The sequence below is a fragment of the Ursus americanus genome, chromosome 22 (genome assembly GCF_024610735.1).
Source record: "Ursus americanus isolate L20-20 chromosome 22, mUrsAme1.1.p, whole genome shotgun sequence".
Taxonomy (NCBI): domain Eukaryota; kingdom Metazoa; phylum Chordata; class Mammalia; order Carnivora; family Ursidae; genus Ursus; species Ursus americanus.
Window position 1 is genome coordinate 25,653,054 of NC_142148.1, and position 16,471 is coordinate 25,669,524.

Sequence of the window (16,471 nt, forward strand, 5' to 3'; positions counted from 1 at the left end):
GGACCCCTGGTCTTGTCTATGTAGCAATAGGCTCCCTCCTGTAGATTCCTGAACGGCAGTACAATGTACCACAAATCATGAGTGCAGATTGCTACTAACGGAGTCTGAGCTCTGCTTTCGGATACCCAAAGTCATATACCAAACGAGAAAGCAGGAGAGAAATTCAGTTACTAACTAGGTAAGTTGAAACACTGCTAGCTTCATTTTCCCTGCTTATCCCCAGTTCCTCTGTGCTACTCAGGGGTGCAGAACCAATTCCATATAGGGTTCCAGGGGACCCGGAAATGTGCTGTGATGTAAATCCTTCAGGAGATGCAATAATATAGAAAGGTGTCATTGGTTCCCCATCTCACTGTCCGCCTCTTCCCATCATTCTCCCTACAACAAAAGCTAATGCTTTCAACTGAAACAACATGCAGGAAGGGCCTACTGCCTCCTTGTCTTCTCTGCTTCCTTCCCACATCTCCCTCCCCTCCACTGACAGCTTCCCATGCAGCCTACCAGATACCTCTCAGGAACCACATCTCCAGACCCTGGTATTCCTACAATGGTGGATACCATCTCAACAACCATGATGGCTGCTTGGCCATGGGAAATGCCCAGGCTGTGGACAGCCGTGCAGCCCTAGGGAGACCCAGACGAATCAGCTTGTGTATCAGTGTGGGTTGTCAGGAAAGTCAGGACCCCAATCATGAAAAATTGTTCATATCATCTTGGCAAATTCAGCTCTTTGGAGACAAAAACCCAACCAGCATTCCCGTGCCAGTGTGATAAGCAGAATAATGTCCCTTGTCCACACACAAGATGTCACTGTCCTAATCCCTGGAACCTGTGAATGTGTTGCCTTACATGGCAAAAGGGCTCTGCAGATGTGATTAACGATCTTGAAATGGAAAAGTTAGTCTGGATTATCCAGGTGGGCCCAACATACCAACAGGTGTCCCTACAAGAGAAAGAGGGAGGCAGGAGACCGAGTCAGAGAAGGAGCTTTGATGACAAGCAATTTGGAGTGATGAGTGTAAGAGAAGCATGAGTCTGGGGACATGTCAGCCTCTAGAAGCCGGAAAAGCCAAGGAAATGAACTCTTCCCTAGAGGCTCCAAAAGGCACGTAGCCTTGCCAAACCCGTTTCAGACATCTGACTTCCAGAACTGTATGACAATGGGTTTGTGTTTTAAGCCACCAAGTTTGTGGTCATTTGTTATAGGGGCCATAGGAAACTAACACAGCCAGTGACTATTTGGGGGCAGTTAGAAACCGTGGGAGCCTTGCGAATCTCCAAGGAACTGTTGAAAAGGAAAAACAAAGCTGGGGGCATCACAATGCCGGATTTCGAGCTATACTACAAAGCTGTGATCACAAAGACAGCATGGTACTGGCACAAAAACAGACACATAGACCAATGGAACAGAATAGAGAGCCCAGAAATGGACCCTCGGCTCTTTGGGCAACTAATATTTGATAAAGCAGGAAAAAACATCCGGTGGGAAAAAGACAGTCTCTTCAATAAATGGTGCTGGGAAAATTGGACAGCTACATGCAAGAGAATGAAACTTGACCACTATCTCACACCATACACAAAAATAAACTCCAAATGGATGAAAGACCTCGATGTGAGACAGGAATCCATCAAAATTCTAGAGGAGAACATAGGCAACAACCTCTACGACATCGGCCAAAGCAACCTTTTTCATGACACATCCCCAAAGGCAAGAGAAACAAAAGATAAAATGAATTTATGGGACTTCATCAAGATTAAAAGTTTCTGCACAGCCAAGGAAACAGTCAGAAAAACTAAGAGGCAGCCCAGGGAATGGGAGAATATATTTGCAAATGACACTACAGATAAAGGACTGGTATCCAAGATCTACAAAGAACTTCTCAAACTCAATACACGAGAAACAAATAAACAAATCAAAAAATGGGCAGAAGATATGAACAGACACTTTTCCAATGAAGACATACAAATGGCTAACAGACACATGAAAAAATGTTCAAAATCATTAGCCATCAAGGAAATTCAAATCAAAACCACACTGAGATACCACCTTACGCCAGTTAGAATGGCAAAAATAGACAAGGCAAGAAACAACAATTGTTGGAGAGGATGTGGAGAAAGGGGATCCCTCCTACATTGTTGGTGGGAATGCAAGTTGGTACAGCCACTCTGGAAAACAGTGTGGAGGTCCCTTAAAAAGTTAAAAATTGAGCTACCCTATGATCCAGCCATTGCACTACTGGGTATTTACCCCAAAGATACAGATGTAGTGAAGAGAAGGGCCATATGCACCCCAATGTTCATAGCAGCAATGTCCACAATAGCTAAATCGTGGAAGGAGCCGAGATGCCCTTCAACAGATGACTGGATTAAGAAGTTGTGGTCCATATATACAATGGAATATTACTCAGCTATCAGAAAGAACGAGTTCTCAACATTTGCTACAACATGGACGGCACTGGAGGAGATAATGCTAAGTGAAATAAGTCAAGCAGAGAAAGACAACTATCATATGATTTCTCTCATCTATGGAACATAAGAACTAGGATGATCGGTAGGGGAAGAAAGGGATAAAGAAAGGGGGGGTAATCAGAAGGGGGAATGAAACAGGAGAGACTATGGACTATGAGAAACAAACAGGACTTCAGAGGGGGGTGGGGGAATGGGATAGGCTGGTGATGGGTAGTAAGGAGGGCACGTATTGCATGGTGCACTGGGTGTTATACACAACTAATGAATCATCGAGCCTTACATCGGAAACCGGGGATGTACTGTATGGTGACTAACATAATATAATAAAAAATCATTAAAAAAAAAGAAAAAAAAAAAAGAAACTGTGGGAGCCTTGGACCCTACTTCTCTTCATACTACTGGTCTTTGGAAGGGTCCTTCCCCCCTTTCTGACTTGTCATCCAGCAAAAAGGCAAATAGATGATTTTCAGGAAACAGCAGGACAAGACAAGCTGACCTGTCAGGAAAGCCTTTAGCATCTGTATCTTTTATTTAAATATTTATTTCATTATTTTTAAGGTTTCCCACCCAAAGCACAGCTGTCACAGGAATCCAGCTGTCCTACGCAACAGAAATATCAACTTGCAGTCTCCTGAGGCTGGTGGATTGTAGGTTGCTAGAGTCAAAAAGAGAGTGTCCAGTTCAGCCCACGCACCTGACAGATGAGGAACGGTGGCTGGAAGGGGGGGGAGCGTCTGGGAACGGGAAGGGTGAGCGGGCACCGTGCAGGTGGGGCTGGAGCCACCTCTTAGGTGTCCTCTGGGTCCCTGGCCCCGCCCATCACGGCTGCTGTTGGTACTGGCTCTCCGTGGCCGTGTAGAAGTCATCCAGCACACTCTGGATGTATTCGAAGGTGGGCCGCTCCTCAGGGCGGTTCTTCCAGCAGCGCGTCATGATGTTGTAGAGCTCCTCGGGGCAGTGCTCGGGTCGAGGCATGCGGTACCCGCGCTCCAGCGCCCGGATCACCTCAGGGTTCGTCATCCCTGAGAAGGAGCCATGGAAGTAAAGAGCGAAGGATTGGGACAGGGAAGCCCGGGGTGGCAGACGCTGTTGCCTGCCCCGCACCCCTCAGTTCCCACCTGCCCTGGGAGCTGAGCCCCTCCCACTATGAAAGCCAGGGACCCCTTCCCCAGCCTCCCCTACAGCTAGGTCAGGGGCATGGCACCCGATGTTGGCCAATGGGAGCTGAGGAACTTTGTCCTGGAGACTGCCAGGAAAGGTGCTCCTCCCTTGGAAGATGCTCCCCTCCTCTTTCCACAACACTGAGAAACAACCCAGCCCCCAATCCGCTCTCCGTGCTGAACCAAAGCGTCACTTAAAGATGGAAATCAGATGATGCCACTTCCCTGGCCCAAACTCTCCAACGGCTTCCACACACTTCGACTAACATCCGCAATCCACGCTCTTCACCATGGCCATGGGCCCTCTGTGATCTGGCCCCTGCCAACCTTACCGTTCACCATCTGCTCTCATTCCTTGTCTCCAGCTGCCAGGCTCCCTTGCTCTTTCTTCAGACACACCTCAGGGCCTAAGAGCCAGCAGTGTCTTCTACCTGGAATCTTTCCCCTAGCTCTTCACTGAGCTGCCTTCCAACTCAAATAAGGACCCGCTCTGACAGGAAGATGGGGAGCACCACGGGCGCCCCACATCACTCCTCTCCCTCGCCCTGCTTCATTTTTTCCTCAACAGTGTTCTCCAGCTCAGAGTGTGTGTCTGCTGTGTGTGTCCCCCAGGCTAGAATGTGCTTATCTCACCGTATCCTCAGTGCCTGACACACAGGAGGGATTTCATCAATACCGATGAATGAACCAACTGTTTACACCTTTTATCTCTAATCTTCACCACCACTTCTGCAACGTAGATATCATTACCTATATTTTTTAAAGGTGAAGACACTAGGGTAGGGGAAGTAAAGTGAATTTCTCCAAGTGTAATTGTTGATGGGGTGAGATTCAAATTCAGGATGATTTATATACAAAGTCAGAGACTCTTTATATCTGCCTTTCTCCATCTGCCCAGTGTTTTGGCCACAGATACCCCAGGAGGCATCCCAACCAGAAGGGAACAGAGAATAACATGGAGTCTCAGGCAATCTACATATTGGGTATGCCTTTGTAACTACGTGGTCTACTCAGCGTAGCGTGCTGCCCATAGGCATGGGGATAAATGTATCCATTCAACAAGTAGTTATTAAGCACCCACCATGTGCCAAACTCAGCGGTGGGCAGCTCACATACACTAGTGAGGAATACAGACATGATCTCTGGCCTCATGGAGCTCAGTGTCTGGTGGGGAAAATGTTAAACAAACATATAGTTATCAACTGCAATGAATGCTATGAATGAGACAGTACGGGGTATTATGAATGAGAAGTGGGGGCATGTATGATACTTTAGATGACTGGATGGTGGAGTACAGACTGAGATGAACCTGGAGAAATAGGCAGGGGGTAAAGGCCATATTTAGAAGTTTGAGATTTTGTCCCAATTAGGGTGGGAGACCATTAAAGAGTTAGAGGTGGAGAAGGGACAAGATCTGTTTCACAATTCTAGAAGGATCCCTCTGGCCTCAGTGGAGAATGGCCTGTGGGGCAGAGGACAAATGTAGGGAGACTGCATAGGAGGCCACTGTCCCATCAAGGTGGGAGACGATGCTGGCCGGGATGTAGGTGGAGGCAGCGGAATTGGACATGAGCATGTATTTTGGAGACAAGTGGCCAGAACCTTGAGACTGCTTGGATGTGGTAAGAGGTGAAAGAAAAGGAAGAGCCAAGGAAGCCCCCAGATTTTCAGCTTAAGAAACTGGGTGGATGGTGATACCTTTAACTGAGATGAAGCAGGTGAGGGGAGGTTGGGGGCAAGGATCAAGAACTCTGTCCGAATGGATACGCTGACAAGAGAAGAGACCCAGGCTGGGCCGTGGAAGCAGCCGCAAGCTGATGCCCCTTTAGCTACCTGGGTAAGGGATCCGGCCGTAGGTGACGATCTCCATCAGCAGAATACCAAAGGACCAGACGTCTGACTTGATGGTGAAAGAGCCAAAGTTGATGGCTTCGGGAGCTGTCCACTTGATGGGGAACTTGGCCCCTGTGGGGTTGGACAGAGCAGAGTCAGGGAGAGTCTGGGAGCAGTCAGGGCTGGGTGTCTGCTAGGGAGAGGGGCAGGACAGGGGTACGGCTGCTAACATCTGCCCCTCTGTCCGGCCTCCGCAGAAGCAAGGGCCATCCATCCCAAGGACAGATGTCTAGAGTGGAGAGGAGTGGGCAGAGGGGTCTGGGGCGTGCCAGGGGAGCTGACACTCTGGGCCAACTCATTTATTCAGCCGTTACCCCAGTGAACTACAGCTCCTGAAGAGTACAGTCCTCAAGGACTCCTATAAATGGAATCATACGATATGCAGTCTTTGTCACTTAACATGATGTTCTGAAAGTCTATCCACGGTCAGCATCTATCAGTCCTTCCGTCCTTTATTGTGGCCGAATAATGTGCTCTTGTTGCTTCTACTTTTTGGCTGTCACAAACCATGTTGCTATTCATACACAAGTTTGCCTGTTTCTGAATTTTGTATAAATGGCGCTATCCAGCGTCTACTTTTTTTTTTTTTTTTGGTATGATTTCTTTCATTTCAATATTATGTCTGTGCGAGCCAACCATTTTGTTGCGTGGAGCATTGGTTTGTAACTTTTCATTGCTGCATAATATTGTATTACATGAATGTACCACAATTTATATATCCGTTCCACTATTCATGGATATTTGGATTCTTCCCAGTTTTTGTCCATTATGCATAAAGTTGCTCTCACCCTTAATTTCCGCATGCACTTGGCTGGCTCAGCCTAAATCTGATCAGAGTCACTGGGTGAGAGAGTCTACAGGCCAGGATACTCTATCTAGAAGGAATCCAGCAAGCTTACTAACACACAGCTAATACGGAGACAAACACATGTCTCATCTCTCAACGCTCGCAACCCATCCAAGTGGGCCCGTGGGTCCCTTGGCTGCGCTCCCTACCTTCCCGAGCCGTGTACTCGTTGTCCTCGATGACACGTGCCAGGCCAAAGTCGGCGATCTTACACACCAGGGACGCAGAGACCAGGATGTTGGCGGCTCGGAGGTCTCGGTGAATGTAGTTCCTCTGCTCGATGAACGCCATGCCTTCTGCAATCTCCACCCAAAACAGAGACATCCTCATCCTCACCTCTGGCCTGGCCCGAGGTGGGTCCCATCCCAAAACACAAGAGGCATGTCCAAGTTTGAGAAAATGGGAAAATGTGTGTGGCAGCTTCCCCTTTCTTGTGGAAGGGTCCTGAGCTCGGGTTGGCATTTCTCTATCTCCTCATCTATGTTGGGGGGAATCTCAGGACCTGGGTCTCTTTGGGGGCTTCTCTGGGGTTTCAAGACTTCCAGAGACTACTTTGAGGAAAGAGCAATGGCATTATTTCCCCAGGAACCACATACACACACACCAGAATACTATAAGGTCCTCTCATCTCCAACCTTCTTTCTGGGGGACAACCTAGGCTAATGTCATATTCTGCTCTATCTCTTATACCTTCCTCATCCTCAAGCCTGGGTAGGGACAATTCATCGATTCATTCAACAAATATCTACTGAGTGTCTCACAGGTGCCAGACATATTATTGGAACCACTGGTGAGCCAGGCAAGGGCCCTGCGGGTAGTAGTAAGTGCCATAAAGGATAAAGCAGGCTAGCAGGACATGAAGTGTAGAGGGCTGTTTTGGATTGAGTGGTCAGGGAAGGCTGTTTTGAAGGGGTGAAATTTTAGCAAAAATCTGAGTGGCGATAATAAGTGTGTCAAATAAGAGCATTCCTGCCAGAGAGAGCAACACATGCAAAGGCCCTGAGGTAGGAATGAATTTGGATGTTCATGGAACAGGTGACTAAGCAGAAGTTGCCACAGAGAGATGGGGGGTGGGGTGGGGGGAGGTGAGGTTGAGAGGGAGGCTGCTGACTTTGAAGAACCTTCTAGGTTTGGAGGGGTGTTTAGATTGTACACTGAGCATCATAGGAAGATGGTAGAAGTCCTCGAGCAGGAGTGTGACATGGTCTGATGTATATTTTAATGCCATCATGGCTGCTAAATGAATAATAGACTGTATGGAGAATTCTCATTCACAATGGGTCCCTGGAAGCCTCTGATGGAAAGATGTGGGATTTTTCATTAGGGACCTTTTTCAAGGGCTTGTGCATTAACCCTTATAAATAGGCTTATAATTAACACCCAGACACCCAAAAACAGCACTTATGGCTTACAAATTAGCCTTTGGGGGGCGCCTGGGTGGCACAGCGGTTGGGCGTTTGCCTTCGGCTCAGGGCGTGATCCCGGCATTATGGGATCGAGCCCCACATCAGGCTCCTCTGCTATGAGCCTACTTCTTCCTCTCCCACTCCCCCTGCTTGTGTTCCCTCTCTCGCTGGCTGTCTCTATCTCTGTCAAATAAATAAATAAAAATCTTAAAAAAAAAAATTAGCCTTTGGGCTCCTCGAGCCAGGTGTTACTACAATCTCTGTTTTACAGAGAGGGGGACACTTTTTCCAGATCATCCCATCAGGAAAATTCTCAACGTCAGACTCAAACCAGTCTTCAGATTTCCAACCCCTGTGCCCCATGTTGCCTCTAATTACTGCAGAACTCCAGTGCTCTGGAGGACTGCAGCTGGGCGCAATCTGGTGAGATTTGTGGGGTAGGGTGGGGTGGGGGAGCCTGACAAGACACACCAGACCAAGCCTTACAAGCCTGCTCAAGGTCAGAGGCAAGTCGATGGCGCACTTGTGGGAAGTGGCCAGCAGGGGGCACCCGATGGCTACCGGAAACGAGGTGTGAGGCTTCAGACTTTCTAACAAAAACTTGAGACAGATTTTTTTGGGGTCACAAGCCTGGGGTGAGATGAGACAAGGTCTTGCAGGGGCAGGAGGGGTGGGGGATGGTCGAGGAGGGGGATTTATCAGGAATCCTGAGACACAGAACAGTTGATGAGGGCTGTTATGTTAATGGCAGGCATCGTAGCTTATTCATTTATTGTAAGATAACACTTGAGCTTCTATAGCATTTGCTCTGTGCTTTGGGGGAGGCGCAGAGAGCCGTATGTCACAGGCAAGAAAGCTGAATTCTGGAGAAATAAGTAACTGGTCCAAGCGGAGACCAGGAGTGGACCTCCAGCAGCCCTGCTCACAGCCTGTGCGCGGATCCATCCCTCTACCTGCAGTTTTGGCCTTGGATTTGGCAGAGCGGGCTCTAATGCTGCTAGTTACCATTTTTTCAGTACCCACAGGCAGACGTTCATGTTACTGATTTTCGCGTGCACTCAGTGGGGCAGGTGGGATTAACCCAATTTAGGAGACAGCAGACGATACTGCTAAGGAACTCTGGAGGTACTCTGGAGTTGGACCGGCTCAGCCTGAGCCCCACAGCTCTGGGAACTCAAGCAAGCTGCTGCACTCCTCAGTGCCTTCCTTTTCTTTGTAAAATGAGGACAAGGATAGAACCTGCTTCTGCGGGGTCAGGTGAGGATTAATCCTCTAAGCCTACGTCAAGGGTGTAGAACAGTGTCTGTCACCTAAGTATTCGCTCGGTCATGGCTCTTCATGCTCCCTGTTGAGGAAGGTGGTGTTCAGAGAGGTTAAGCAACTGGCTCAAAGCAACACAGGCAGAGATGGGATCAAAACCAAAACTCTATGTGACTCCTAAGCCCAGATGCTTACACAGTGTTGCTTCTCAAGGGTTGAATGAATAATGGAGAGGTTCACTGGGCTCAGGGTTGGTCTAAGACCTAGGGGTTGATGAATTGGTGACATTTCATGACCACCAAGCAGGCCGCCATGATGTTGGGCATTAAAACTTAGGTTTGAAAAAAATAAAAACAAAAATTTGGGTTTCCTTCTGAGAGCATCAGGGAGCCACAGAATCAGAGCTGGATGGGCCTAATCTGGGCTCTTCAGACTGAATCCTACTGATTCCTAGGGGTTGCTGGCGGGGGTGCGGGGGGTTGCAAAGCAAAGGGCACCCTCTTCGATCCGAGCAGCTCTGTTTTGACCTATTTTAAAATATTCAGCTACTGTATAAGATTTCATTTGACCAAAAGAATTAGGGCTTTCCAAAAGGCTTTTGCCTTTTTTTTTTTTTTAAGATGTTATCTATTTATTTGACAGAGAGAAAGAGGCAGCGAGAGAGGGAACACAAGCAGGGGAAGTGGGAGAGGGAGAAGCAGGCTTCCCGCTGAGCAGGGAGCCCCATGCGGGGCTTGATTCCAGAACGCTGGGATCATGACCTGAGCCAAAGGCAGACGCTTAATGACTGAGCCACCCAGGGGCCCCTCCAAAAGGCTTTTGAACTCGGAAAGCACAGATGTGGTCTAATTCCCTCCTTTGACAAATGAAGACACTGAGGCCTGTAGCAGGTCTGAGGCCCATACGGCCAGGGGACGAGGCACGTTTTACTGCACTGTCTGACTTTCTAGGACTGGAGGTGAAGACCTGGTCCCAGGTTGTCTTCTTCCTTTCCCTGGGCTCTCTGCTCCTGGACACACAAGGGTCAGGAATCTCTTTCCCTCCCTGGGTTTCTGTTTTCCCATCTGTGAAGCGGGGAGGGTGGCATTTGCCCAGGCTGACTCTCCCCCAACAAGATTTCTGGCAGTTTGATGTTTATAAGTTAGTTATAGGCCAGACTATTGTTTCCCTAGGGACAGGGCCCATTAAAGTGAAAATGCCAGGCCTTGATTTCCATATGCCTCTGGCATTCCAGTCTCCAACATTTAAGGCCTTTTTTTTTTTTTTTTTTAATATCTCTGGACATTCCCCCTCTCCTGGGATTTGCATACTCAAATGAGTTCTGCCTTAGGGAACTCCAGAAGGCCCGGCCCTAGGCCCTGGGCAGGTCTCCCTTAACACCCTTCAGGCTGCAAACCACACCTGCTTCGGCTTTGCCAGCCCCAGGTACCAGCTGACCAGGCCCAGATCTTTTGCTTTACGCCATGGGCTTTGGCACAGGCTGTTTCTTCCATCTAGAATATCCTCCTCTTTCCAATTCAGCTGCCTAACTTCCACTCATCCTTCCGGTTTCAGCCCAGAAGCCATTTCCTCCGGGAAGCCTTCTTGGGTTGCTTCTGGACCAGGCTAAATGCTCCAGCCACGTCCTCCCACAGCATCCCTTTCCTCCCCTGTTTTCCCACAGAGGAGGGAATGAGAGAGAGCAGAAGCAAAAAGCACTCAAGCTGGGGGTAGGAGGAGCTGCAGAGAGTGAAGGGAAGATAAGAGAGAAAATGGGATTTTCCGAAGTGTTGCTGTGGTTTGTGCACATTATTTATTTTGCTGGATACTGACTGCATCCTTCAGCTCTGAGCCAGGACCACTCGGGCAATGGCTCTCTTAGAAATTCAGTTGTCTAATGCCTATTGACTCTGGGAGGACAGAATTACTCTCTATTTCATTCACTGCTGTATCCCCCCCAAATCAACCCAGTAATTTAGGCAAGCTACTTCACCTCACTGGGCCTCAGTTTCCCCATCTGTACTCAACTGCTTCTCGATGCCTTACTTTCCTATTCTGTAAAATGGGATAACCTGTCTGTGGCCTGTGACACTGGTGGCCCCCAATGGACTGTGCCTCCTGGGATTCATGCCCTCGTTCAGCCCCCTCCCACACTGAGCCTGGGCTGGGCCATGGGCCATACTTTGGCCAATGAAAGTAGCAAGCATGATGGGAACAGAGGACTCACAAGTGCTGGCACATTAGGGCTTGGCCCCTTGGACACTCCCTCCTGGAACCTAGCCACCGTGCCATAAAGAAGCCCTGGCCGGACTCCTGAGTGATGAGGGGCCACGGGAGAGAGATCCCAGAGGATGAGCCCCCAGGGAGAGAGATCCCAGAGGATGAGTCCCCAGGCCGGATATTCTAGCCCTAGGCAAGCTCTCAGCGGAATGCCTCCACAAGACTGACCTCAGTCTCACCGCGGGGAGCAGAAGGGCCACCCGGCCAACCCCAGTCAACGCACAGCATCACTAGAAATAATAAACGGTTGTTGTTTCAAGCTATTAAGCTTTGGAATAGATAATAAAGGAGCACCTGGGTGGTGCAGTCGTTAAGCGTCTGCCTTCGGCTCAGGGCGTGATCCCAGCGTTCTGGGATCGAGCCCCACATCAGGCTCCTCCACTGGGAGCCTGCTTCTTCCTCTCCCACTCCCCCTGCTTGTGTTCCTTCTCTCATTGGCTGTCTCTCTCTGTCAAATAAATAAATAGAGTCTTAAAAAAAAAAAAAAGCGTCTGCCTCCAGCTCAGGTCTGATCCTGGGGTCCTGGGACTGAGTCCCTGGTTGGTTGGCTCTGTGCTCAGTGGGGAGTTGGCTTCATCCTCTCCCTCTCCCTCTGCCCCTTCCCCACCTCGTGTGCTCTCTCTCGTGTGCTCTCCCTCTCAAATAAATAAATAAAATAAAAGAATAGATAATAGAAATCCCACTCTCTAAGGTTGATGTGAGGACCGAATGAGTTAGTATCTGCAAGACACGTACAAAAAGTGTACAGCTGACTCTTAAACAAGGCTAGGGTTAGGACTCCTGCACAGCCAAAACCCGACATACAACCTCTGTCTCCCCCAAAACTGAACTACTAAGAGCCTACTGTTGACCCAAAGCCGCACCACTGCCGTAAACAATGGATTAATACGCGTTTTGTAGGTTATATGTATTACACCCTGTATTTTTACAATAGAGTCAGCTAGAGAAGAGAAAATGTTATTAAGGAAATCCTAAGAAAGAGAAAATACATTTACAGCACTGTACTCTATTTATGAAAAAGAATCTGCTTCTAAATGGACCCAGCACAGTCCAAACTCAGGTTGCTCGCAGGTCAACCGTAGGTTCACACGGAGCGCTGAGCGCATGTCAGCTACTATTGCTGGCACTATTAGGGCATGTGTCCAACAAACCGGTGTGAAAGAAGTCAATGAATTCCTGCCCCCGCCCCCGCCCGGCCCCCTTAGACTCTCACCTGAGCTGAGAAGTCGATGAGCTTGGGCAAAGGCTGCTTGCTGCCCTCCGCGCTCTTCAGGTAGTCCAGCAGGCTCCCTGTGGGGGAAGGGGAAGCGACCCGTGCTACTCAGTACTCAGTACTCGCGCTCCTTCGGTGTATGGTTGAAATTGCTCATAGTCGTGGATTTAAATAAAAATATTTATTTACCACTCCTAGTGTTTGCGAACTAGAATTTGAGTGTCTTAAAAATGACTTTGTGTTTACTGGGGGGTGGGGGGTGGGGGGTGGGCAATCACAATTTCTTTGACTGAGAGAGTTTTCTGAGCCCGGATGATGGGATGGGATGGGATGGGATGGGATGGGATGGGATGGGATGGGATGGGAAGGGGCGGGGGTGGTGGTGGCGTGCTTTCCCCAAGCTGGCGTTATTGTGTATTTAGAAAATGAAAAGCGTTCTGAGATTTCAAAATCACTCCCAATGAGGTTGTGTGAGATGTTTCTGTTTATCGACAAAGGGGCAAGGATTGAAGACGGTGGTGAAGTGGTGGCCTAAAAAAAAAAGTCTCCGGGAAATCTTGGATCATGGGCAGGCGGGGTGGGGTCAGCCTGGAAGGAATGCTTTGCCAACTCTCTTTTCCAGAGCATTGGTCCAGACCGGGAAGACTGCTGGTGAAGCAGGGAGCTGCCCCCAGCCTCAAAGCCTCACCGTGAACCCATAAGCCTCTTCTACTATCACCCAGAGGGGTTCTGGCTCCACTCCCCTCTCCTGTAGCCCCCTGAGCTCCCCTTCTCCTGGCATCCCCTTGAATGGTTTCACCCCATTAACCAGGAGGGCTTGAGCCATTGCCTATCAAGTTCAGTGAGCACTTGTCAGAAGAGCTCCTGGCCAGACGGGGGCACCTGGAGGGCAAGAACCATGTCAGCGTCACCTTTGAGTGTGCAATTGACCAGTATGAGTGACGGCCTGCATCCCCAGCGCCCAGAGCGCAGCAAGCACCTTTGGCCATGAACTCGGTGATGATGTAGATGGGCTCCTCTGTGACCACCGCGTGCAGCTTCACCAGCTTGTCATGCTGGAGAGTCTTCATGAGGTTGGCCTCCGCCAGGAAGGCCTCCACGGACATGCTCCCTGGCTTCATCGTCTTCACGGCCACCTTGGTGTGCTTGTTGTAGGTGGCTGGAGGAGGAGAGGGAACAGGAAAGGTGGTCAGAACCCACTACTCCTTCCCCACGGCCCTGGGAGGCCCGGCTGCAGAGCTGCCTCCTACAGAACGCCTTCCCTGCTCATCTCAGCCCACGGAGAGGGGGAGGGAGACATGGGCTTTGGTCTCAGAAAGATGTGAGTTAGAAGGCTGGCTCCCCGCTTCCTAGCTATGTGCCCTTGGGCAAGTCACTTAACCTCTCTGAACTGTGGTTTTCTCATCTGCAAAGTGGAAATGATCGGCTCTGCCTTTCAAGGACTGTCGGAGGGATTCAAGAATAACCTCAAAACATCACTCAGATGGCTACTTGCGTACACACATACACACCGCCTTTGCTTTGTCACTTACACACACACACCCCATCTTCGCTTAAAAGGCTTTAATCACAACATTGCTCCCAATTAAATGACCAATCTCATCATGGTCCCCAAGCCCTGCAGGATTTGACCTCGCCCACCTTGCCAGCTTCCTCATCCACCAAACTCCCCCTTGCCTTTGGTGCACCAATCAATCTGCGTATCAATCAGTCTCAAGCCCCCAGGTCCCCCTCCCACTGCAGGGACTCAACCCTTCCCACCCCTGCCTCATCTTGTTGATCTTGTAAATCTCATCATTACTTGTGTTTCCATTTTTGCCTTGGCTCCCAGGAAGCTCGACTCTAGATTTGAGGTCTTTCTGTAGTGAGAGTCTAAGGCCTTATATAATATTTTTAGTTTTCCAACCTTCTCACTCAGATCCATTTTACATTCTTCTCTCTACTTTCTCTGCCACATTCTCTTATTCAATGCCTGGCACACAGCAGGGTCTCAGTAAATGTAGTTGAAATGTGTGGATTTTAAACTTACTTTTTCTGGCTGAATTGTTTGCATCTCTCTAAGTCATCTTCGCTCCCACTTGGAACGTGGTGGAGTGCACCAGGCACGGGGCCAGGCATCGCATCTACCCCACATTGTGCAAAGCAGGCATTGCTGTTCTCAAGTTATTAGGGGCAGGAAGGTGGGGCGGCGCATGCCTCTTCGGTGCCCCACAGTGCCCTAGCATGGTGCTGGGCACATCATGGGTGCTCAGAGCAGCTTGCTTATCAGTTGCCAACATGGAACTTACCTGAAAATCTCTAAACTACATTTCCCCACTCTTAGTTTTCATCATCTTAAGAGGCCTCTGATGATCTCAACCCCGAACTGGTGGACTGTCCCAGCTCCATATGAGGAAGGGGGAAGAGATTCCTCATCCAGGACTGCTCCTTCCCAGAAGGGAGATTTGGACCCCAACAAGCCTGGCCTCAAAGGCAAATCAGTGTTTGCATAGCAGGACAATGTGGTTGCTATCAGAGGAATTGCTCCTTTACTGTTATTATTCAAATCTCCCCTTCCACCCTGGGTGGCATCCCCACTTTGCCTCCGGCTGTTCCTGGAAGCAGTGACCTCCCTCATTCCGCCCTCCCTCCACCCTCTGTCCTTGGGTCCTTACCCATCCAGACTTCCCCAAACTGCCCGGCTCCAAGTTTCTTCTCCAGCTTGAGGGATTCCCGGGGGATCTCCCAGGCATCTTTCTCCCATGGTTTCTGGGGCTTGGAGGACACGCAGGGCACTGTCAGCTTCTGGCAGAGTCCATCACTCCCCTCTGGAACAGAGCCCCTGGTCAGTGGAGGGCAGCCAGTCAGAGGCTTCCCCTCGGAAGCCTCCCTGCCCTGTCCACTGCCTGTGGCCCATGTCCCAGTGGGTCACCACCACCAGGGACAAGAGCACAGAGCACGATGAGATGTTCCTTCCACCCTCCTTCTCAACAGGCCTGAGACTTCCCGAGAGTCAAAGCACCTGTTTGTCTGGGGAGGGTCAGGAAGAGCTCAGCAGGCCTTGAAGGCTGCAGCACACCCTTCACGAGGATTCCCGGGGGACGGGTCCACCTGGCTGGGATGCAGCCCCGGGCAGGACTCACTCTTGTAGTGGGCCACCAGCTCCTGCAGCGTGCCGAAGGTGCTCCGCGGGGAGATGTAGAAGCCGCCGCTGTCCAGGGTCCGAATCTTGTAATGTTTCACCGCGTCCCTGAGCTGGGGGTCATAGTCTCGCACAGACAAAGAGTAGCTTCCTGCGAGGGCCAGAGAAAAACCTCTCAGGAGTGGGATCTCGGAGCCCTGCCACCTCTTGTTAGCACCCTGACGCCCGCTCCTGGCACCCATGCAAGGTCACCGTGGGCACCGTGCGGGAACCAGGGCAGCAGAGTACCGGGGAAGAGTGGGCTGTGGGATCAGGCTGTCTCGGTTCTCGTCCAGCCTCCTCCATGTCCAGCTGTGAGACCCTGAACAAGGGACCATGTCCCTGCTCTGTGCCTCGGCTTCCTCATCTGTAAAATGGGACTGGTCATCACACCTCCGTACCTCGTCACATTGCCTGATGATTAAAAGAAGTAACGCTGTAAAGCACTCGGGATGTGAACACTTCATTGTCTTTATCATCTATCATCTATCACAGAAGCCAAGACACCACATCAGATTGGTAAATAGGGTACTCAGAAACAGCAAACAAAAAGATTCACAACATAAAAAATAAAAAAAATAAATAAAATAAAATGAAGCCAGAGGGGGGGAAAAAGGATTCACAACAACAATAAAAGGCAGTCTGACTCTTGAAATGTAGACATCGAAACGTAAATGTCAACATTAGGTGTCGTGGTAGCCTGAATAACAGCCCCCCAAGATGTCCATGTCCTAATCACTGGCACCTATGACTTTGTTAGGTTAAAGGGACTTGGGGGCTGTGATCCCGTTAAGGATCTGGAGA

The 16,471-nt window shown here is 49.8% G+C and overlaps 1 protein-coding gene across 2 annotated transcripts in view; it reads right to left on the reverse strand.

Annotated features, from left to right (window-relative positions):
- Positions 1-2,966: 2,966 nt before the first annotated feature.
- Positions 2,967-16,471, reverse strand: part of HCK (HCK proto-oncogene, Src family tyrosine kinase) — a 37,890-nt gene continuing 24,385 nt past the window's right edge. For both annotated transcript variants that reach the window (XM_045807090.2, XM_045807089.2), the window contains exons 7-13: positions 15,630-15,779; positions 15,162-15,314; positions 13,487-13,666; positions 12,508-12,584; positions 6,519-6,672; positions 5,463-5,594; positions 2,967-3,491 (exon numbers count right to left, since the gene is read on the reverse strand). In XM_045807090.2, the coding sequence (XP_045663046.1) occupies positions 3,289-3,491; positions 5,463-5,594; positions 6,519-6,672; positions 12,508-12,584; positions 13,487-13,666; positions 15,162-15,314; positions 15,630-15,779 (1,049 nt within the window). In that variant the 3' untranslated portion in view covers positions 2,967-3,288. The remainder of the gene's footprint in view (positions 3,492-5,462; positions 5,595-6,518; positions 6,673-12,507; positions 12,585-13,486; positions 13,667-15,161; positions 15,315-15,629; positions 15,780-16,471) is intronic.